General features: G+C 36.3%; 2 protein-coding genes across 3 annotated transcripts; one reads left to right on the top strand and one right to left on the bottom strand.

Moving 5' to 3' along the window:
* Positions 1-16: 16 nt before the first annotated feature.
* Positions 17-11540, top strand: LOC139761397 (ganglioside GM2 activator-like). Its single transcript, XM_071685540.1, has 6 exons — positions 17-153; positions 1143-1302; positions 2763-2819; positions 3694-3795; positions 5691-5867; positions 6840-11540. The coding sequence occupies exons 1-6, from the start codon at positions 17-19 to the stop codon at positions 6996-6998; spliced, it is 792 nt and encodes a 263-aa protein (XP_071541641.1). The 3' UTR covers positions 6999-11540.
* LOC139761398 (uncharacterized) lies at positions 10420-21215 on the bottom strand. Of its 2 annotated transcripts, XM_071685542.1 has the most exons (7): positions 21066-21215; positions 18662-18746; positions 18112-18250; positions 17234-17316; positions 14284-14478; positions 13641-13712; positions 10420-13374 (listed from the first exon to the last, which is right to left on the bottom strand). In XM_071685542.1, exons 2-6 carry the CDS (start codon positions 18737-18739, stop codon positions 13653-13655), a joined length of 555 nt encoding a protein of 184 aa, XP_071541643.1. In that variant the 5' UTR covers positions 18740-18746; positions 21066-21215; the 3' UTR covers positions 10420-13374; positions 13641-13652. The 2 variants fall into 2 exon arrangements, with proteins under 2 accessions (XP_071541643.1, XP_071541642.1); XM_071685541.1 differs by having other exon boundaries at positions 10420-13712.
* Between the last annotated feature and the right edge of the window lie 1885 nt (positions 21216-23100).

Below are 23100 nucleotides of genomic sequence, written 5' to 3'. Positions count from 1 at the left end.
ATGGTAACCTGGGACAATGAAGATTCAGTTCGGAGACAAAGGGGAAGTGTCATGGGATGTGTTGTTAAAGGTATTGGAGGAAGAACAGCTCTATCAGCAGCAGCAGCAGCAGCAGGAGCATCGAAAGGATGATTGCAGATCACATCTGAGGAGGTAAGAATAATAGTCATTTTAAACGTGTAACTAGTTTTCTGACGTGCTTCAAGACTGTAGAAATTCCCGATGAGCAAGGTGAATTTTGAACAAAATTATTTTTGCTGTGTATGAACCAAAACTTCACAAAGTGGGCTAAATAGGAAAAGACACTTTATGGTTAAGGATGATTCTTATCTGTTAACATATTACACCATTTCATATGGGTGACTGATTGGAAATACAGTGTTGATGATTGATGAATAAATGGGAAGACTTGGGAATTTTTTTGCTTTTCATAATGGGTCTGTTCCAGTGTCCAAAATAGGGCAGTCTATTTAGGAGGGTCAGATTATAACCACAGGAGAATAGTAATTGCAAACAGAATACTGTAGTATGAGTATGATAGTAGACATGAATATGGGCCGGAAAATCTATATTGTCATGTCATTCTTATGCCTGATTTTAGATGACAATCTATGTTTACCTTACAGTTACTATATATGAATGAAATGATTGTAATAGGTTTGACACAAAACTTGAAAACTTTGAATATAGAAAATTAACACTTGAACAGCATATTTCCATATGTCCATGTATAATTAGAAGAGCCAACCCCCCAGGTGACTGCCTTTCACCTGGCCAACTTATGATCTCACTTACATGATTATTGATCTTAATATCTGAGCTGCATACCCAAGTCATGACTTATCCATACCTTTGCATTAACATAGGTGGCTGCTGTCAAAACTGCTGAAAGGTAGTGCAGTGATAGATCGCGGAACCTGCATTTATGCTTGTGCATTGACCATGTGAGATTGGTGAAATGTTATTCATTGGCTGTTTGATCTTCCATTGCTTTCAGTATAATCTATGATTTTTTTTTTATATGTTCAGAACCACTTGGCTGCTCAGTTTATGCCAGAAACAGACAAGCTGCATACCGCTGAAAAAAGATGTTCATAACACTATTTTGCTCTTATATTCCTGTTGTGATACTTCTTCCCCAGTCTGCTTCGCAAGTGCTGCGGAGGATCTTGGTTAACCCTGGTGCTTTTAGTGATTGTGGTGATATTGTCACAGGCATGGCTTGTTTTTTACCTCTTAAGCTGCTGGTCCTCCTTTTACACACCAGCTGGCCACGTGGTTTTTGCAGATTCTCAAGGAAATGTAAGTTATACATAATTTCATGAGATATAAGAATCTTCTGTATATTGATATACTGTTCCATTTTTTTTTCTTTTACCCATGAGTGATTGCTCTTTTACAAAATATTCTTTAGATGTATCAGCCACCATGCTTTTTTCTTAGTTATCCATGCTCTTATCAAATTATTAACAAAGCAGTCTCTTTTTATTTCTTTAAAGTACGTGTGGAGAGATTCTATGGTATTTTGGATCATGCTGAAAGGTGGAGCTAATGTATGATTTGTTGTAATTCTGTGTAACACCAGCAAGGCAAATGTCCACTGCATTCATTCTGTGGGAAGTAAACTGTTACAATTGTAGGAAAGGTTAGCAGTATACTTTACACAGCAAACATATTATCATAAAATAATATATATTTATATTCATTTATTATACTTTGTCGCTGTCTCCCGCGCAAGGAAAGAGATGAAAGAATGGTCCAACCCACCCACATACACATGTATATGCATACAGGTCCACACATGCACATATAAATACCTATACATCTCAACATATACATATATATACACACACAGACATATACATATGTACACATGTACATAATTCATACTGTCTGCCCTTATTCATTCCTGTTGCCACCCCACCACACGTGAAATGACAGCCCCCTCCCCCCGCATTTGTGCGAGATAGCGCTAGGAAAAGACAACAAAGGCCACATTTGTTCACACTCAGTCTCTAGCTGTCATGTATAATGCACCGAAACCACAGTTCCCTTTCCACATCCAGGCCCCACAAAACTTTCCATGGTTTACCCCAGAAGCTTCACATGCCCTGGTTCAATCCATTGACAGCACGTTGATCTTGGTATACCTCATCGTTCCAATTCACTCTATTCCTTACACGCCTTTCACCCTCCTGCATGTTCAGGCCCTGATCACTCAAAATCTTTTTCACTCCATCTTTCCACCTCCAATTTGGTCTCCCACTTCTCGTTCCCTCCACCTCTGACACATATATCTTCTTTGTCAGTCTTTCCTCACTCATTCTCTCCATGTGACCAAATCATTTCAGTACACCCTCCTCTGCTCTCTCAACCACACTCCATTTATTACCACACATCTCTCTTACCCTTTCATTACTTACTTTATATTTATCTTTGAATACATTGAGAAGTCCAGAAAAGTAAAAAGATATGACAGTATCCAGGTCTTATGCATTTCATGTGGTATATGTTGTACTTTTTTTTTTTTGGTACTATTCTTATTATTTGGAATTGCATATTCAGATACAGTGAATAAAGAAAAAGAGATATGGCTACTGAGTGTTTTACTTTCATTATGTATGAAGGAAGGTGGACTCTATACTCCACAAACCCAAGTACCTAATTTTGTAGGGATGATTAAATCAGAACAATTCTAGAGCCATTTGTTTTGAATTAGGCTAAACTTTTTTATGAGGTATTGATTTTTTATTTCCTTTCAGCTGCGTCACATACACTTTTCCTGGTCTAACTGTGGTAGTGCCTCAGATCCTGTACAGGTATTGGTTATGTACAGTAGTTTGTTTTTTTAGCTGTCTGAATATAGAACCTTTGACCGGAATGGAATGAGGATGTGTGATCATGTATTATTATTAGGTAGCACAGAAGGCTTTGCAAAGGGTGTTGAGAATTTTGATGAAAGATGCGGTCTTTGAAAAGATGTTTGATTGCCACATATCTGTTAGATTTATGGCAGGTGATCAGTGGAAACATCTGTAGGTGTTTAATTGATAGGATGTGGAGGAAAGTTCTATAGTGACTTCAGGAGAAGAGATTTAGGATCAGGATGCCAGGGGAATGATTTTTTGATCATGTTTTCTGGGATGTTTTGTATGTGAAGGTTGAGGAGTGAATGGCGATGTTAGTCTCACTAAAAGAAAATAATTGAGTGCAACGTGAAAAATTGAGAAACACACACGTTAGTGGGAAGCCTTTGTTCCTCTAAGCACTGTGGACATATATTTACATTATATGAGTAGAATAACAAACTCCATTCTCTTGATCCACCCTAGGTAAGTAAGAATAAGATGAAATCTATTAATAAATTTCTCTGTTAACCTGTTAATGATCTGGAAGGGAGTTTCTATTATCTCTACATCCATTAGGGAGGATAGTTTTGTATATCTTGTAAATTATGCTGATATGATGTATATCCTCATATTTCTTACTCTGTTAAACAGAAAATCTCACAATTGTATTCATGTTTTATGTAAAAAAAAAATTCAGATGAGAGAATTTGTCATGATAATTATTGGTATTTATTTATGGCTATATTTTGGAAATATCAGTTTTATTCTATTTGTAAACCAGTCAAGTTAAAGAAATGTGCTATGATTTTTGTGTTATGGAACCTAATTTTAGGACTGTTTACAGTTGATGAAGTTAAACGTGAGTCCAGACCCAGTGATGTTAGAAGGAAACATCACTCTAGACCTGAACTCTTTCATAGCGCAGAGTTTTGATGCACCCATTTCGGTAAGATATTTCGATTTACTTTTAACTCTTTTCATTTGTAATCTGTTAATGGAAGCTTGATAACAATGTTAGAAACATTTCAACAAGAATTACACTTGCATGCTTTTTGGTGCAGCCTGCATTCACACGTAGAGTTTTTCTCTTTTATACAGTCTAAGAAATGTTAAAACACAGGTATAGAGGTGTTCCACACAGGGCACCTGTCTGAGATGGATTTTCCTTGAGTATTTTGTTGGACTTATGATTAGACAATGAAAAATGAGAGGATGAATGGGAGATAAAGTGAGAATACAGTAATTGTTGACACCTTTATATATATTTATTTATTTATTATACCTAATTTCTGTTTCCTGGATCAGCAAGATAGCACCAGGAAACAGATGAAGAATAGCCCATCCACTCATATACACATATATATACATAAATGCCTATACACAAACATGTACATATACATATCAACAGATACACTTGTACATACATACACATACAAAGACATGTACATATATACATATGTACATATTCGTACTTACTTGCCTTCATCTATTCCTGACCCTACCCTACCCCATGGGAAACAGCATCACTACCCCTCTTACTTCAGCGGGTAGCACCAGGGAAACAGACATATAAGGCTACATTTGTTCACACTCAGTCTCTAGCACCGCTACCTCGCTAACGCAGGAGACAGTGACAAAGCAAAATAAATAGATGAATAAATAAATAAATAAATATATATATATATATATATATATATATATATATATATATATATATATATATATATATATATATATATATATATATATATTTTTTTTTTTTTTTTTTTTTTTTTGCTTTGTCGCTGTCTCCCGCGTTTGCAAGGTAGTGCAAGGAAACAGACGAAAGAAATGGCCCAACCCACCCCCATACACATGTATATACATACGTCCACACACGCAAATATACATACCTACACAGCTTTCCATGGTTTACCCCAGACACTTCACGTGCCCTGATTCAATCCACTGATAGCACGTCAACCCCGGTATACCACATCGATCCAATTCACTCTATTCCTTGCCCTCCTTTCACCCTCCTGCATGTTCAGGCCCTGATCACACAAAATCTTTTTCACTCCATCTTTCCACCTCCAATTTGGTCTCCCACTTCTCCTCGTTCCCTCCACCTCCGACACATATATCCTCTTGGTCAATCTTTCCTCACTCATTCTCTCCATGTGCCCAAACCATTTCAAAACACCCTCTTCTGCTTTCTCAACCACGCTCTTTTTATTTCCACACATCTCTCTTATCCTTACGTTACTTACTCGATCAAACCACCTCACACCACACATTGTCCTCAAACATCTCATTTCCAGCACATCCATCCTCCTGCGCACAACTCTATCCATAGCCCACGCCTCGCAACCATACAACATTGTTGGAACCGCTATTCCTTCAAACATACCCATTTTTGCTTTCCGAGATAATGTTCTCGACTTCCACACATTCTTCAAGGCTCCCAGGATTTTCGCCCCCTCCCCCGCCCTATGATCCACTTCCGCTTCCATGATCCATCTGCTGCCAGATCCACTCCCAGATATCTAAAACACTTTACTTCCTCCAGTTTTTCTCCATTCAAACTTACCTCCCAATTGACTTGACCCTCACCCCTACTGTACCTAATTACCTTGCTCTTATTCACATTATATATATATATATATATATATATATATATATATGTGTGTGTGTGTGTGTGTATATATGTATATATATTTGTTTGTGAGTGAATGTGTCTTTCATTGTCTGTTTCCTGGCACTACTTCACTAATACGGGAAATGGCAATCATGGAAAAACATAATTTCTCAAGATATGCACTTTTACATATATTATCATACTTCCTGTGTTCTACTTTCCAGGTTGATGTTAAGGTGGAACGTCACATAGGTTGGTTTTGGGTTGAGATCCCATGCCTTGATGGTCTAGGATCCTGTCATTATAAAGACGTGTGTGAGCTGGTACCATTCCCCCCAGATGAACCCTGCCCTGATCCCTTTCCAAGATTCAAACTTCCCTGTCGTTGCCCTGTTTCTAAGGTATGTTATGCCTGAACTGTAGTGATTGTACAGTATCTGCAAAAAACCTCATACACCTCCCCATACATTTTCAAAGGCAACATCACACTTGCAGTATAAAGACAATAGTCTCAGTGACCTGATGTATAGTGACTTCACCTGAAACATTATATGCTTGTACCCACAATAAACCTTAGCTGTGTATCACCTCTGAAAATATAGGGGCCAAACAATGTTTTTGCAAACACTGTATGAATACAGTTTCATCTCTCAGAAAAATATAATCTTGAATAAGTGTTTGAGTGAAAGTTACAGTGGAGAGGACTTGAGTGCTGGAGTTATGTAGAAGAGGATATACCAGCAGATGAAACCATAGGAGCAGAAGTGAAGTGTGTGGTCCCATCTCATGAACATTCTGTACTGTCATTAGAACTTCTTGAATTTATTTTTGCCATCTGCAATAATCATGACCTCAGTCATTCTTTTCCATTCATCTACCACTCTTATACTATACATACATTTCCTTACATCATCTTTAGCAAGATTCTTGCTTAATTTCATGTTATGTTCTGTGGTAGCTCTACCCTACATCTCTCAAACTGTTCACTCACCACATCATCATTGTATTTTATAAAACAGCTTTAGGAATATTATTTTACTTAATTTATTTCCTCTCACTGCATATCTTTAAGGCTATGGCACAGAATCCTCTGATAACACCAGACTTTGTCCCATCACCGTCTTTGCTCTGACTGTGTGTTTCTCACTCCTCTCATTAGCTGCACTTTTGCCATAATGGATAAATTTTATATCTTTGCGATTAGTAGTATCATTTCTGTTAATTCCTAAATAATGTTAGATTTTACCCAAAATATGCCTTTTTGGTGTATGTTGTCAAGTTTTTGAACATTTGTTTTGTTCTAGCATAATTTTAGTGCCTGGAATGATAGTTCAAATAGAAATTTGTATTTTATTATTCTCATCTCTTTTCAGGGTCATTACATTGTAAATAATGGTGTATTCAGCATCCCAGAGATTGTGGATCTTCTCCCAGCATGGCTAGTCTCTGGTGATTATTATGCTCATGGAATTGCTCACAAAGATGGGAAAAGGCTTGGTTGCTATAAGGTGTATGCTTCTGTCTCTTACTGATTCACTTATTTTGAGTTTTATTTTTTAAACTAGGCTTTTATAAACTGGTGTAACTTATGGCATGAATATGTCACTTTTGACAATGATATCATTAATTTTACATGACTTGTATTAATTATTTTAATAAACTTTTACTGAAACTTTTAGTCAAACTAAAGATGATGTATCACTTCATTATAGTAGCAATATATTTGATGAAAACTATTCCATTATGAAATGGTGTGGATCAATGTGAAATGACTGTTGGTTGGAAAATTATGATAGCTTCTGCCTGATAATGTGTTAGACTTCCATTTGAAAGTTCTTGTGCATGTGCTTTTTCCATTTTTCCTTCTTCTCTCACTCTTACTTACAGTTTGAGTCAGGTAATTTTTCTTAATAGGTATACAAATTATTTATGTGAATATAAGACTCGCCTTTTTTTCTTGCCTTTGACATAAGCCTTTGACATAATTCATATATTATGTATTGTTTAGCATAGCCATGAAGCTGCAGGTGGCTCTTAATAGGGATCCTGGGGTTATATAACTAAATTGATTCAATCTCATATTGTCTGTGTCATTACTTACTTCTTACCCCTGGAGTAACTTTTGTATTTATGAGGCTCTTGCAGTGCATAATAAGCCAGCCACATCCACCATTCTGGACCTCAGGTTATAAATTGTAGTGATGTTCTGCGTGCAGAATGATTGAGTAATAAGTGCTTGGTGCCTTTGTTATGATAATTGCATATGGGCTTATATGAAGGGGTCTTGGAATATGCTGAAATAGTGTTTGTAGTGTTATAGGGATAGGTAATCTCCAGATCATAGACAGGAAAGGGTTATTCTTGTTTATATGGGGAGTGTGGTTTCAGATGTCTTGTGGGTTGTTCAAGACTAAGATGGGAGGTCAGTTGTTTAGTGTTTGTAAGGTTTTTTCATTGTTTGTTTTGTCAGCATTATTTTCATTGGGGATGAGAAAATCTGTGAGTACTTGTCGCTGAAGAATAAGGTCAGGATAAGCTTTTTATTTTTACTCGAAAGTTGGTTATGGAGTGGTTTGGGTAGGAGTTGTCTTGTGCTGTTGTGAAATGAGTGCTGAGTATGTTGAGGTGGGATTGTTTTGGGAGGATCTTTGTTTCATTGTGTAGGTGTTGAGTGTTTGTGGTTGCTTGGCAACCGTTGATTGTTTTGAGTACATTATTTTGCATGGTTTGCCGCTTTGTTATATTTGTTCTTAAAGGATGGAAGACCAGGTAGATGAGGCATAGTTGAAAGTGGAGCAGATGAACTGTTTGTAGAGGATGTTAAGGGATTCTTTTTCACCTCTAAATTTGGTGCCATTTTGTATTCTGTGGGCATTTACTTTGTGTGTTACTTTTGGGTTGATGTTATTGATTTAGAGAGTGAATCTCTTGTGTGTTTATTTGAAGCCTAGAACTGTTGGTGTTTTGTTCACGGGGATTAATTCTTCATTTAATGTGGCTGGAGGGTGATAACTGGATTCATTTCTATCTTGGGTGAAAAGCGTGATTGAAGACTTCTGTAGAGTTGAAGGCTTTCTGTTTTGGGTGAGCCATTGTTCCAATTGTGTTCTTTATTGCTGCATGTTTGTTGCTGCTATAGTTGTTCCAAGGTGTTGTGATGTGATCTTAAGGTTGTCTGCATATGAAGGGTTCTTTATGTTTTGGTTTGCTAGAGATAATGGGAAGTCTTGTAGGAAAAGATAGAAGAGGGTTGGAGAGAGAAATGTTCTTAGGGAACTCCATTGTAGAGTTTAAGTGTTTTAGAGATGAAACCATTGTGAGTGACTCAGCCATGGCAGTTGGCTTTGAAATTTACCGACCACTTCTTGTCATAATTGTGGAGGATGGTGTTAAGTATCTTTTGGGTTAGAATGTGTCAAGGAACAGTGTTGAACGATTTGTTGATGTCTGTTGCTTCTTGCATTGTGTGGGAGGGAGACTGTGGTTAGTTGAAGCCATCTAGGAATTATTGTGTTCAATCAGTGTGTAGCATGGTGATGGAGTGGTTGGGTCTGAAGCTATGTTGTTTGGATAAGAGTGGGAGGTTTGATTGATTCTTTAATGGATAAATTTTCCTAAAGTTTGGATGCTTATCATAGAAGTAATGTAGGGCAGTAGGAGTAGGGTATGTCCATTGGTTGGTGCCATAAGCCGTAAAGTGTTGTGGCATTTGTCTATGGGTAGAGAGGGCAGGGTAGTTGAGTAATAACTGGTTGGTGTCTTCTTTATGGTAGTTACATTGTGGGCTTGAAGGGTGTTGGGATATGTTGAAACAGTGTTTGTACTGATGGGTGATGACAGAGTATAGAAGGGAAAGCGGAGGGAGTTTTACACTTGTGAGGCCCCATCTCTTGCAAATTCTGTACTATCGTACAACTGCTTAAATTTATACAAGCTGTCTGCATAAACCATGTACTCAGTCACTCTGATCCATTCATACCCCCGCTCTTTTACTGTAAAATTACTTATTTACATCTTTTATGAAAACGTTTATTGCTTAATTTCATGTTATGTTCTCTGATTTCTCTATCCTTACACCTCTCGAAGAACTGTTCAATGTCCATGTCATCAGTGTTTTATAAACTTGAAGGTTGTGATCAGGTCAGGCCTCACTCTTCCCTTGTCCAAGGACATCAAATTTAAGCCTTTAGCCTTTCCTTGTAACTTAGCTCTCTTAAATCTGATACCACCTTTGTTGCCATCCTTTGCACCTCCATTAGCTCTTTTATGATCCTATAGGTGACCAAACTTGAGAAGCATATTCTATTACTAGCCTTTTGTATGACATGAACAGCTTGCTAAATATTTCCTTATTCATGTACTTGAAAGCTATTTGGATATTTGCTGGAAGACAGTTCGCCCCTTTTACTTTTCTGCTAGTTTAAGGGTTTAACTCCTTTTGCCAAATAATTGTTTAAGTTGTTCATTGTCATGGTTTCTATAAGATCAGCCTGGGACTTAGAAGTAATCAGCCTCCTTACATCTTAAAGAGTGGTATTCTTCTGTAATGATTATGACATGAACTTTTGAAGAATATTTCTTTATCTAAATGAAATTTATGTTGAAATCATTTATCTAAATATTGAATTTTTTCTTATGTAGTAAGCAGAACCACTTGTGCCTTGAAACTTTGGACATTTTTTCTATTAGACCTATGAAATTGATGTATATATATATATATATATATATATATATATATATATATATATATATATATATATATATATATATATATTTTTCTGAATACTTACTGTTAAAGTACTTCTTTGCCTACAAAGATGTGTTCATTCATAATCAGTCCTACGCTTGCCAAATATATATTTTTACATATATTTTTATGATGGCTTTCATTGTACATGATAAAAATACTTTTTATCTATTTGTTACCATAAAAGGATAAAATAATAAGAAATCTGAATAAAATCTTTTATAAGTACAGTATAAAACATGAAGGTATTTCATAATATTCAAAGCATTATATCATGAACATGTTTTAAACAGTTTAAGGATTTTTCTAATCTAGTATCTATTGATCCCCATTATGTAGCAGTCAGTGTTCCTGAATGTGATGCATTCACAGCCTGCCAAGGGAAGAGCACATAGGCACGATCCTGGTTATGGCAGTCAATGCAAAGTCAACCCAGATATTCATCCACCCACTACAGGATGGTCAATATAAACTGGGCAATATATATATATATATATATATATATATATATATATATATATATATATATATATAACAGAGGGGGGGCCAGGTGAGGATGTTCCCTCAGAGGCCCAGTCCTCTGTTCTTAGCGCTACCTCGCTAACGCAGGAAATGGCGAATAGTATGAAAGAAAGAAATATATATATATATATATATATATATATAAGGCCCAGTCCTCTGTTCTTAACGCTACCTCGCTAATGCGGGAAATGGCGAATAGTATGAAAGAAAGAAATATATATATATATATATTTCTTTATTATAATCACCATCTCCTGCATTAGTAAAGTAGCACAAGGAAAAAGATGAGAATGGCCCAACCCATAAACTTACACATGTATATACATAAACGCCCACACACGCACATATACATACATATACATAAATATACAGACACAGACATATATACACATGTACATATCCATACTTTTTGCCTTTCATACATATTCACCATTTCCTATGGCCCCCTTTCTCTGTTCCTTCTAGTATTAAAGTAAAAACTGGAGGGGAGGATTTCCAGCCCCAGAGAGAGAGAGAGAGAGAGAGAGAGAGAGAGAGAGAGAGAGAGAGAGAGAGAGAGAGAGAGAGAATGAATCAGTGAAATGGCCTCAAGTAGAGCTTCAGTTGCCCACTGTCTCAGCTAACAAAAAACATCTAGGTTGTAATGAGTGCAAAAATTAGATTTTATAACACAAAAGGCTGACTGAGTCTTTGAATATTTTTTTGGTGGTTATCATGTCCTTGTAAATTTTTTTATTTTTTTTCATTAAAACATATTCTTCATAATGCTCTTATAAATGTGAAATAAAATAAAGGACTACTTGAACACATGCAGTGTCAATATTCACAGTATCAAATTTTACTCAAGCATTTGATATACACATGCCATCTTACTCACATAAAGAAAATCGCACTAATACACACTCACATACGTACATATTACCATATCTATTCACACAAAGACAATTTGGCTCAACAGCAACATGCCAGCCTGCATTCTTAAATGTTTGTCCTACCCAACATGCATTTATGGTCAAAAGCATATCTGTTCCCATTTTAATTTGTGTATGAATGGGGGAAGTTTTATACCAATGAGTTTCACCTTTGATATGTTTCTATTAACAGTCAAGCCTAATCATGCAAGTAGTTATTGGCTAATCTACTATTTAGATACAATAACAGAAATATAGAGATTCAAACATCACCCATTTAAGGAAAACATTGTGATATTTCCAGCTAAATCTAAATGTGCATATCTGAGGAGATAACTTATCCTTGACATTCATCAATGCCATGAAGGGAGTTACTCAAGTAGACCAGACAATTCAAGTCTTAAAATTTGCACAGACTTTGTGTTATGGCATGTATATAATTCCAAGGAATGCATGGACAGAATTCTCTTGGTGACTATAAACAACATATCAACAGCCTCTGATACTGTACCTCACAACAGGCTGTCAATAAAATTGGTGTTTTATGATGATATTTAAGTGTTGAAAATGAAATACATGAGGACATTATGTGGTGAGATGTGGTTTGAGTAAGTAATGAAAGGGTAAGAGATGTGTGGTAATAAAAAGAGTGTGGTTGAGAAAGCACAAGAGGGTGTGCTGAAACGGTTTGGACACATGGAGAGAATGAGTAAGGAAAGATTGACAAAGAGGATATATGTGTCAGAGGTGGAGGGAAGAAGGAGAAGCAGGAGACCAAACTGGAGGTGTAAGGATGGAGTGAAAAAGATTTTGAGCGATCGAGGGCCTGAATTTACAGGAGGGTGAAAGGAATAGAGTGAATTGGAACAATGTAGTATACTAGGGTGGATATGCTGTCAATGGATTGAACCAGGGCATGTGAAGCATCTGGGGTAAAACATGGAAAGGTCTGTGTTGCCTGGATGTGGAAAGGGAGCTTTAGTTTCGGTGCATTACACATGACAGCTAAAGACTGAGTGTGAACGAAGATGAATAAAAGGAAATGAGTGGTATGATTTATAAAGAAATATAGGCAAAAACTACATTTAGGAACTTTGAACTTATTTAAGTTACTGCTTCCTTATTCTAAATGCTACACAGGTTCAATTTGAGAGAAAATATGTTATGTGCAAGAAAAGAACAAGTACCAGAGTAAGGGGAGGGCTATAACTTGAATTATATAGAATGAAATAATTGGAATAAGGGTGAACATGGTTGGAGGCTATGGAAAGATGATCATTTATGGAGAGAGGAAAGAGGGTAGGTGACAGGACAAGATCCTGAGGGAGATCACAGCTGAAAGAGTAAAAGGGAGATGTTGCTCCATCAATGATAGATGCATTACACTAAACAGAAAGAAAACTATTCATAAGACAGCCAGGAGAAACAGGGAAGCCAAAGACACGCTACACCCTGTAAAATGCGGTAAAACTTCAAGGGCCATGACAAAAAGTTCAGCACAACTCCTAAGAGGGGAGGAACAAAGGTAGGTCACACAGGAGAAATCAGCAGACCTTGCTGTGCAAAGCAATATTGGCAATTAGGAAGACAGAAATGAAATTCTATGTGTTAGTGGCCTTCTCAAACAGAAGTGGTACAATACATTCAAATCTGCCAGGTCCTAGATTCCAAACATGGATTTGTACAATACCTTAATTTTTTTTTTTAACTTCCCAAGCTCATTTGTCACTGAAAAAAAAGTACCTTGGTGTAATTCAACCTCAGTTGCACTTCAAAACAATAAGTAAAACTATTAAGCAATGTCTAATGGTATAACTAGAATTTCCATCCAATCCAGAATATATATGATCATAATCTGCATTACAAGTTATAAAATCTACTGTTGTTAATCAGATTAATTACAAACTATTAGTTAATAACAGTGTTCTCATTCTGATGTTAACAGTTAACAGATGTGTTAACCAGTGAGAATAATAATACTGTACAATTCTTACATCTAGCAGTCCTTATAAGTCTACAGGTTCCTCCTCTAGCATTACATGGCTCTCACTTAGGTCTTCCTTCATCTGGAAAAAGAAAAAACGGTTATAAAAACAAACAGGCATGTTGATCCATGCCTTTTTTTCTCATATGCAAGAAGTGTAAAAATATGAGGAGTCATCTACATATAATTACTCAAGGACTCCATTCTGAAATGGCCCTGATATTATCGAGGACCTCTTCAGTCCAAGCTGTGTTACTCTCAGCAGCAGGTACAGAGGGATCCCTTGAATTAAAAAGATCTTTGAAGAGACTGTACTTTGTTATGTCAACTGACAATATTAAAGCCTTGCAAAAGGTGAATTCTCACTTACATCATAACCTCAAACAGGAAGAGACCAGTAACAATCCCAAAGAAATTGAAAAAACATATATTCACCTATCAATGTATCTGGTGTGTTCCCTCCTGGAACTCCCTTACAGGGGTGACCACAGCAATGGTCTCCATAACCAGTGAACTCCAGTGCCCCTTCTAAGCATTAAGTGCCTCCCCCTTAAGGGGTCTTTCATTCATATAGGTGAATGTTTTTTACAAGGTATTATATAGATATGCTTATACAGATATTTAGTTTGTACATGCTACAGGAATTCACTCACCTTAAAGTACTGTGCACGGCTGACCAGCAAATATAAAGATTCAACGACAGCCAGAATGATCCAAAAAACTAGGAGCATCACTATAATCTCTGGCATGTTGAAGTATACAATGATGCTAGACACACTGCATACTAAGAATATGCTTAGACGGATGAGAGTCCAGACCATGTAGGGAACCATAAACCTGGGACGCCCCTACAAGAAAATTAAATTTGACTCTTAGAAGCTTTTCTGTTTTAGATAAAAGGAAATCATCTAAAACTGATTGAAGTTCAGTTTTGGACTATGCATTACATGGCAAGTTCAAAAACAACAGTATAGTGGTACCCACACCTAGGCATTACTATAAATTCTAAGAATTGGTTGTTTACCAATATACAAGAATTTATAGTAAACCATTCACATTCTTTGTAAATAAAATTCCATCATTTCTCCAAGAGTCTATCAATGCAATGTTGACAAGGGACGAATGAAAGCTCTGAAGTTAAAGCCTGAGCCCATTCTCAATGCACCATTTACCTTTTAAATTTAACATTTTGGAACCCACTTAACCTAAGGATGCAGATGAATCTAAATACATCGTAACTCTACAAAGCTTCAAGAGGTATACAGAATTGTAAGCTTACAGAAAGTGATATCCTAAGTATTTAGTTTATATCAGAAGTGCTGTAATGAGAAAGTTTGCTGCTTTTTATTAGTGAAGCTGCTGAAGGTCAAGCCCTAACACACTATAAAAGACCTCAGGAGGGGATTTAATGGCAACCTCATGGAGATACAGAGGAATAAGTCAAGAGAAAGAAAGGGGTGCCTGAATTAAAGACCCTCAGAGTATATTTGGATTCTCCAGAACTGTTATGGGTTCGAGGAATTCATTGCATAAACTGCAGAATGGCAACATAAGCACTCCTGAAACTCAAAAAGTACCACTCTTTGCAGCACATGGGAAAAACTGGAGCAGACTTGCTAGATTTTGCAAGAGGAATTCATAAAATTTACTAGAATTAGATTAAAGATACAACTTATAGCATGACCATTAATGTTTTATCACTGCTTCTAAACATTAGAAACATGCTAATATGATATATGCTTTTGTGTCTTGTGTTATTCCCCTGGATTTGCATCATTAAATATAAATAGTGCGATAAAAAAGGTTCCATGTGAAGATGTGGGATATGTACTGTGAAAAATCCAATAGCACCACTATTTCAAAAGGTTCTAATGAGCTCTCCACAGCTACAGATATGCATGAATAAGGATGCTTAGCCTGAAAGCCTAATGAATTAGCAAAGATACTTAAAACAAATTTCACCATTATATTGAACACATGATAGGCCTAAAGACCAAATGGCCAACAAGAAAACTGGACTGCATGTATTCATATCTTATCATGTATGTGACAGCTGTACATCTCAACAAATAGTTACAAAAAAGTAGAGCAACTTCATATATGATCTTTTTGGTGCTGCTAGCAAAAACATGAACTCTTACTGTCCAAGTATGCTAATTAAAGACATAATCAAGTCATTAGTTGGGTTTCATTTCACCTTAACTGGCAAACTAGCCTAGGATGAATTGTGGTATAATCTTCTCATCTAGTCAAAGATATCAGTGTTTCAAAGTCTTTGAGGAATTTTCAGTAAGATTTACACAGTCTAGAGAGCTGGCAAAAGTGTATATTCAAACACTTTTATTCTATGAAAGCATACGTTCAAGAGTTTTTAAACTGCTGTGACCTCCTAACAAAAGTGAACTGCTACACAGACAGACAACTAGGGATGGCCTGAAGTGGGGTAATGCATTCTAATGATGGGCTCTAGCAACTGGCTTTTTTTTTTTTATTGGAAGTTCCATTCATGAACAAAAGTCCACATTAATGCTGAGCTTTAATTGAAATATAAAGAGGTTTACGCAATCTAATCTAAATATAATGTTCTTTTCGCCATATCTGGTAATGGAAGGGCCACTATGCTGAAGTTTTCAGAACTCATATATATCACACAATTGGGTTTGCAGATTAACATCTCTTTGAAAACTGAAAATGGCTGATCACAGGTATGCAAAACAAAGAATACAAAATTTTCAGTTCTATCTTCATCCCTCATTCTTTAACACCATTTACATCCTTGTGACTTAACCATCCTAATTCTATCTTACTTTTTCAACAATGAATAAAGGCAGCAAGTATGAATTATGTACATGTGTATATATGTATATGTCTGTGTATGTATATGTATCATCCCTGCATGTCGCAGAAGGTGACTAAAAGGGAAGGGAGCAGGGTGCTGGAAATCCTCCCCTCTCGTTTTTAGTTTTTCTGAAGAAAGAACAGAGGAGGGAGCCAAGTGAGGATATTCCCTCAAAGGCTTAGTCCTCTGTTCTTAACACTACCTCGCTAACATGGGAAATGGCGAATAGTATGAAAAAATTTATATGTATGTATACATTGAAATGTATAGGCATCTATATGTGCGTGTATGGACATGTATGTATATATACATATGTGTATGTGGGTGGGTTGGGCCATTCTTTCGTCTGTTTTTTTGCACTACCTCGCTAACATGGGAGACAGCAACAAAGTATAATTTTTTTTTTTTTTTTTTTCATACGATTCGCCATTTCCCGCGTTTGCGAGGTAGTGTTAAGAACAGAGGACTGGGCCTTAGACGGAAAATCCTCACCTGGCCCCCTTCTCTGTTCCCTCTTTTGGAAAATTAAAAAAAAAAAAAAAAAAAAAAAACGAGTATAATACAAACATATTTTTCAACAACCATTAGATTTATGTATAGTGATAAGTTTGTTACAAATAACATACTATGTACAGAAAGAAAAATATCACACCAAATGAAATTCCTTCAAATCATCCTGAATATTTGCACTACTGTATTCAACTATTCAATCCTAACTAAATATATATGAATTAATAACAGGAAGGCAAAAAAACAAAACATACCTTATGAATCCCATAGATAAGCAAAATGCACATCAAAGCCTGGACTGCTTCTATAAACACCAGTGCGATGGAAAATCCTACAACTGTAAAAGAGAACATTTAAAAAGAAAAAATGGAAACATTTCATGTCTATTCCCTCTCCCACATATAAATAAACACACTCCAGTAATACCCTAATATGTGTATCAATAATGTTTGATCATGAACAAGGAACCACACACTAGAATTCATTCAACAATTCATGTATCTCGTCAGAATAATGACTGAAACATCTGAAACACCAGCATGTTTTTTATTACAGTAAAGGAGAAATGGTAACACTTGCATAGCAATAATAATAACAGTATGATAAAATTAACAGGTATAATATTGAGAAACTAATTATAAAACTTCACTGCTAATGTTAATATAAAAATAACTTTTTTACACCCATTGGCATTTTTGGTGCAATATACATGAGCCAGAAATATGATGTGGGCGACTGAGGCCATTTCTTCATTTGTTCCCGGCACTACCTCACTAATGCAGGAAACAATGAGCATTTATGAAAGAAAAAATTATAAGGCATGTATGAGATAAAAAGAATTGGAATGGTGTTATGCAGGAGGTAAATTACTGTGAGTGGGCTAAACCAGGGAATGTGAAATGGTGAAAGGAAACCACAGACAGGCCTGTGGGGCTTGGCTGTGGATAGGGGTCTCTAGTTTTTTTAGCGCATTACACATGACAGTTAGAGAATGGATATGAACATATGTAGCCATCTATTCCTGGTGCTATATGGGATATGGCAAAAACAAGTATGAAAAAAATCATTCCTATGCACAATTTCTTTTCCCCCTTGAATGTGTTAGCAACCACTAAAAATAAAATGAACTTACCATAGTTCTGAACTTGCTCAAAACAGAGGTCACTTGTCACGTCTCTTAAACAGCTCATCAATTTCAACTTGGCAAGCCACTGTATTACAAGGGCATAAATTCCTACGCAGCCAAGAATTAGGTTGCATATAGCATACACCTGCAAAAGATTTTTATCAAAAAATGAAGATCAATTTGCTGAAGATTCATCTACACCATTTTATCATATGAAAAAGACAATAAATGAGTATGAGTGAAATAGGAAGACATCTATACTCTCTTATCACCAAAAATAACTTGCACCAAAACTAAAAAATTGAGGCCCATATCAATTAGATACCATAAACTACAATTTGATGTATCAGAAGCATATGAGGGAAACAAAGAAGAATTACAAAGAATGAGGATTTATACGAGTCAATGACATACTTTATAACTATTTACAGATTGGGGAAAAAATACTTTAAAAAAGACTTATCACAAAAATACAGGTGTAGTGAATATAACTGGTTTAGAAAACAGCATTTTTATTTTTCTATAACAGAATCTATAAAAGAAAGCTATAACATACCAGAGCCACTGAGCCCACGACCAAACTACCAGTCTGCAAGCTGCAGCAGTAACAGCTGCTTGGTTCCCAGATCTTCATTGTTTCTCTGAAAAAAAAGTAATAATCTAAATGCAATTCACATCAAATAGTTATCACTGTATCTATTGGATATGTAAGTGATAACAAGTTTAAATGCTAAAACAAACAGGTTTTCAGTAAACTGAAATTATTCCTTTGTGATTTGATTCTTGTTCTCACTAAGACTAAGGTGTTCAGCTTTAATATGTAGTTCTTATATTTTCATAGTATATTTTCCTTCCACACATTCATTTCACTAACTAATTGCTACTAGATTCTGTGTGTACTTAGATGAATACAACTGATTTCTAACCTTTACTGCAAAAATACTAAATCAGGTGGCCAGGAAACAGGCACTGTCTCCAAATTTTGGTGAAGGGATAACTCTTGCCAGAAAAGAAATCAATTCAACACGCAACAAATCTTCAACAACAAATCTATGATCCATATAAGCAAAGATGAACATGTCTAAAAACTATGGTAGATGATATAACCAAAGTGTGCAGGATCCAATTCAAACAGGTAAGATTTCAGAGGTTGATAGAAGGGAGGGGTATGAAGATCAGGAGAAGAGTGAGGTTAATATTGCGGGTGAAAACTGAAAAACCAACAAGCAAAACTTAAGAAAACCTCAGCTAACTTCCCCTACGAACCAACACATACTTTGTATTTATTATTTGAAAAATGTGTTACTCATGCTTTCATGTATGCCTTAAGTTACTGGGTAGCCATGGATGCTTGCATGCAATGGACTGCATAAGTCTTACCCTGTGGCAGGGTACAACAGGAAACAATAATGCACGTATGTTACAACAATACCAACAAAAATTAAGGTATATCACAGTCCTTAGACAAAGTCAGGTGAAATTTTCATTAGGCATCTATATTTCTTGCTGCACAATTGCATACCTCATAGTTTTTTTTTGTTTTTTGGGGGTTATATTACATCATAGCCATTACTGATAAAGTTAGGTTAGGTTAGGTTAACTAAGCTTAGGTTTCAATAATTCAACCTTAAGTTTGGTTGCCTATTTAAAGTTTCAATACTTTTTTATTACGATTAGTTACTTTAGATCTAATAACTCTTATGTTTTGTTTTATTACCTGTAAGTTAGTTAATGACCTATTATTAAATTCTGTTACTCTCAGTTTTGGTCAGATTTGGTTATACTAAGTAATGCAATACTGGGCTGGGAATGCATTGATTTAGTTAGGTTTGAGTACTTTCATGCTACATCGGAGAATGTGTATAAGTTCATGTGCGACAATAATATACCCTACTCTTACTACTTCAGTGCCCTCCCCGCTTTTTAGCAAAGTTGTCTCCACACCTACAAATGAAATGTACTGTTTGTCTGGAGTCTCTTGCTATTCAATACTAGATAGGACTGTGGTATATCTTCACAAGTTCTACATATCTTCACCTCACCCTCGATGCCCTACCCCCCCTTCTGTAATAATATTTCTGCACCTACAAATAAAGCGTATCAATTCTTTGGAGCCTCATGACACTAAATCTGGGAATATTCAACTGAAAATAAATGGGTAAACTGATAAAAGTACCTACATAATTTTCAATGGGTGCCAGTTTGCAACAGAGAGATCTTAAGCGGAAAATATAAGCCGTCTTTCAATCAAATGGGTGGGTAACAGACCACTGTTCTCCTGCAGCCTACAACTGTCCCTCCCTATGTCCAAGGACATGTAACAAAGGGTACATTGCGTTAAGTTAAATATATTCTACGTTAGGTTCAATAAAGTACAGTTAACCTTCCCATTTTGACTTTCAGAACACTAAGGCAGCCCGTGGACCACATGGGAGCTTGGAAGGTCAAAGTATAAGACTGTCACTTCCATTTTGGGGGAAAAAAAATATATGCCTGTTCACAAAACAAGTCTTTGTCAATTTTTATGACCTGCATGTGATGCACTACTGTATCAATGTATCACCATAAAGTAATTTGAACATCCTAAGGACTCTAAGCATGAAATATAATTAAGGCAGAGGACATACATCAAATTAAGAAGTATAATGGTAGGTTTTATCCCCCAAAATGGCCCCATGGGTGTAATACTCCCTCATCATGTAGTACAAATAGGTTATTACTATCAAAATATACCCTCTTCAAGTACAAATCTTAATCTATTACATTGTATATAATCCTTTAATCAATTTCCTAAAATATGTTTCTGCCTGTCCCAAGTATGTGTCCCAATACACCAAAAATTGGCTTTTAAAAGGAGTCAGTGCCAGTGTAATAGACTCTGACCAACCCCTAAAATCAAGAGGGAGATGTTCACCTAAGTTAAGAGGACTTTCTTACACTTAAATGAGAATAAAACTTACCTGCTCCACACTACTGACTAACAGTGATTATCTCTTAAGAGTCTGGTTAACTTTTCCTAAAGTCTAGGGAAATCCCGTTACTCAACTCCCGTGTCACCCATGACACTATGACGACACTTTAATTCCTTTTTATTATCCATCATTATCATTCTTTATCTCATGAATAACCTCATTTAAAATAAAAAAAAAACTATGCAATTATTATAGTCATCTTCAGTAGGAACTATATACAAAGAAGGTCTTGTTGAAAACATTAAAAAAAAAAGGTGATAGGAAATGGAGTGTGGGATTTTTTCAGGGGGGACTTGTATAATTGTGATCATATAATTTCTTTTTTATTTTCCTCCTCTTTATCTCTCAGGTGAGTTGTTTTGAAATTAGGGAAGAATTGATGAGCTAAAAGACTTGAAATGAAGCAGTGGAAAGAAAAGTAAGAAAATGTATGATAGGCTGCCTAGTTCCAGTGTAGAGGAAGCATAGAAATAACTAGAGGAGGAGCATAGGCTGCCATATCATTGAACTATTTATACTTAAAAGTTTTAGACAATAGGGGAGGGAAATAATGAAGTGGAATATATCTAAGCTCTGGATATAGTTTTTACATCATTCCTTTAAAGAAAGAAAGCGAGAGAATAAATGGAAGTAATATTAATTATGGAAGAATATAAGAGTTGGGAGAGGCTACCACAGGAATTTTTCATATTAGCTCCCCCTCAAAAAAAAAAGAAAATAATTTCCCTTATATATATTGAACAGAATCTTCAATTCTTCATTTAGGTGTGAACCTTAATTATTTTTTTTTATTGCATCTTTAGAGAGACATATTTCAGTACCTTGAAAGAGGTGAAATCAACAAAGTTATTGCTCTTCAATGTATTTAATCAAATTACAGAAGTTTGTATTGATTACATGTATCACACGGTGTTCATCTGTGTCACACACACACACAAACACACACACAACTCGAGGTGGAAATACAGTTACAAGTGCAATAAGGCGAGTAATTAGCATTAAAAAAACATATATAAGGCTGTTAATGTATTCGTGTATGGCATAGATTTTTTACCCAACTTTGCCACGATGGCTTGGCTTTTGACCTAACCCCCTATAGGGGTTGATGTACTCTTATTTATTCATCTTATTTATCTATTTATCTATTGCTGGTGGCTGGTCGACCAACGGTTCATTATTTCCCCCTTAGACCTGATGCATTTCTGTACAAGTAAGTCTAAAGAAAATGGGGGGCTGAGTCCCTACCCTGTTTTTTTTTCCAAAGTGGAGGGGCTTCAGCGCCCCCTGTGTATATGCAGTAACGATGGGTTTTTTTTCAGTGGCTAATGCTGGAGGACTGGTGTATTTTGTTCCTTCAGTGATCAAGGGTTGTTTCAGTGGCTATAGTTAGCCGGGACTGAAGTGTTTGCATCAATCACCGTGGTTGGTTACCTTGTCCCCTTGTTATGGCGATACTGGTTGCTGGAGCTGGAGATGAGGTTGACCACTGATTAAATCATGGGCCATGCTATTGTAGTTGTTGTTATTGATGATGTAGGTGTCTTTGTCTTTCATTTTCTATGCAGTGGTCGACATGGCAATTGGTATGAGAAGATGGGGGGGAAATAAAATAATAAAACTATACACTGCAAGAATGAATTATTACAGTTCCGGGATTTGGGTGGCTAAAAGAGACTTAAAGGTCGGATTGCCACAGTTGCTAGAGATGCTTTTGGTTGAGAATAAGAGAGATTTAGCTGCTAAATGTGGCATCAGGAATTAGTTTCCCCTTTTACTGAAAAAAAAACACGTTTTCTTTGACAGCCTGTGAGACGTCAGGGGTCGTGGAGGCGCGCGACACACTAATGAATGTCAAATTTTGCCATGGCAGAAAGGCTCTAGGCCAGACAGCATTTGAAGAGGTAGGAGAGAGAGAGAGAGAGAGAGAGAGAGAGAGAGAGAGAGAGAGAGAGAGAGAGAGAGAGAGAGAGAGAGAGAGAGAGAGTAAGTGACAGCCACCGAAGTGCTGGCCGAACTTGGCTGC

This window comes from Panulirus ornatus, chromosome 40 (genome assembly GCF_036320965.1).
Source record: "Panulirus ornatus isolate Po-2019 chromosome 40, ASM3632096v1, whole genome shotgun sequence".
NCBI classification, from domain to species: domain Eukaryota; kingdom Metazoa; phylum Arthropoda; class Malacostraca; order Decapoda; family Palinuridae; genus Panulirus; species Panulirus ornatus.
Note: the sequence above shows the minus strand (reverse complement) of the source record. Positions and strands in the feature narration are given on the sequence as shown.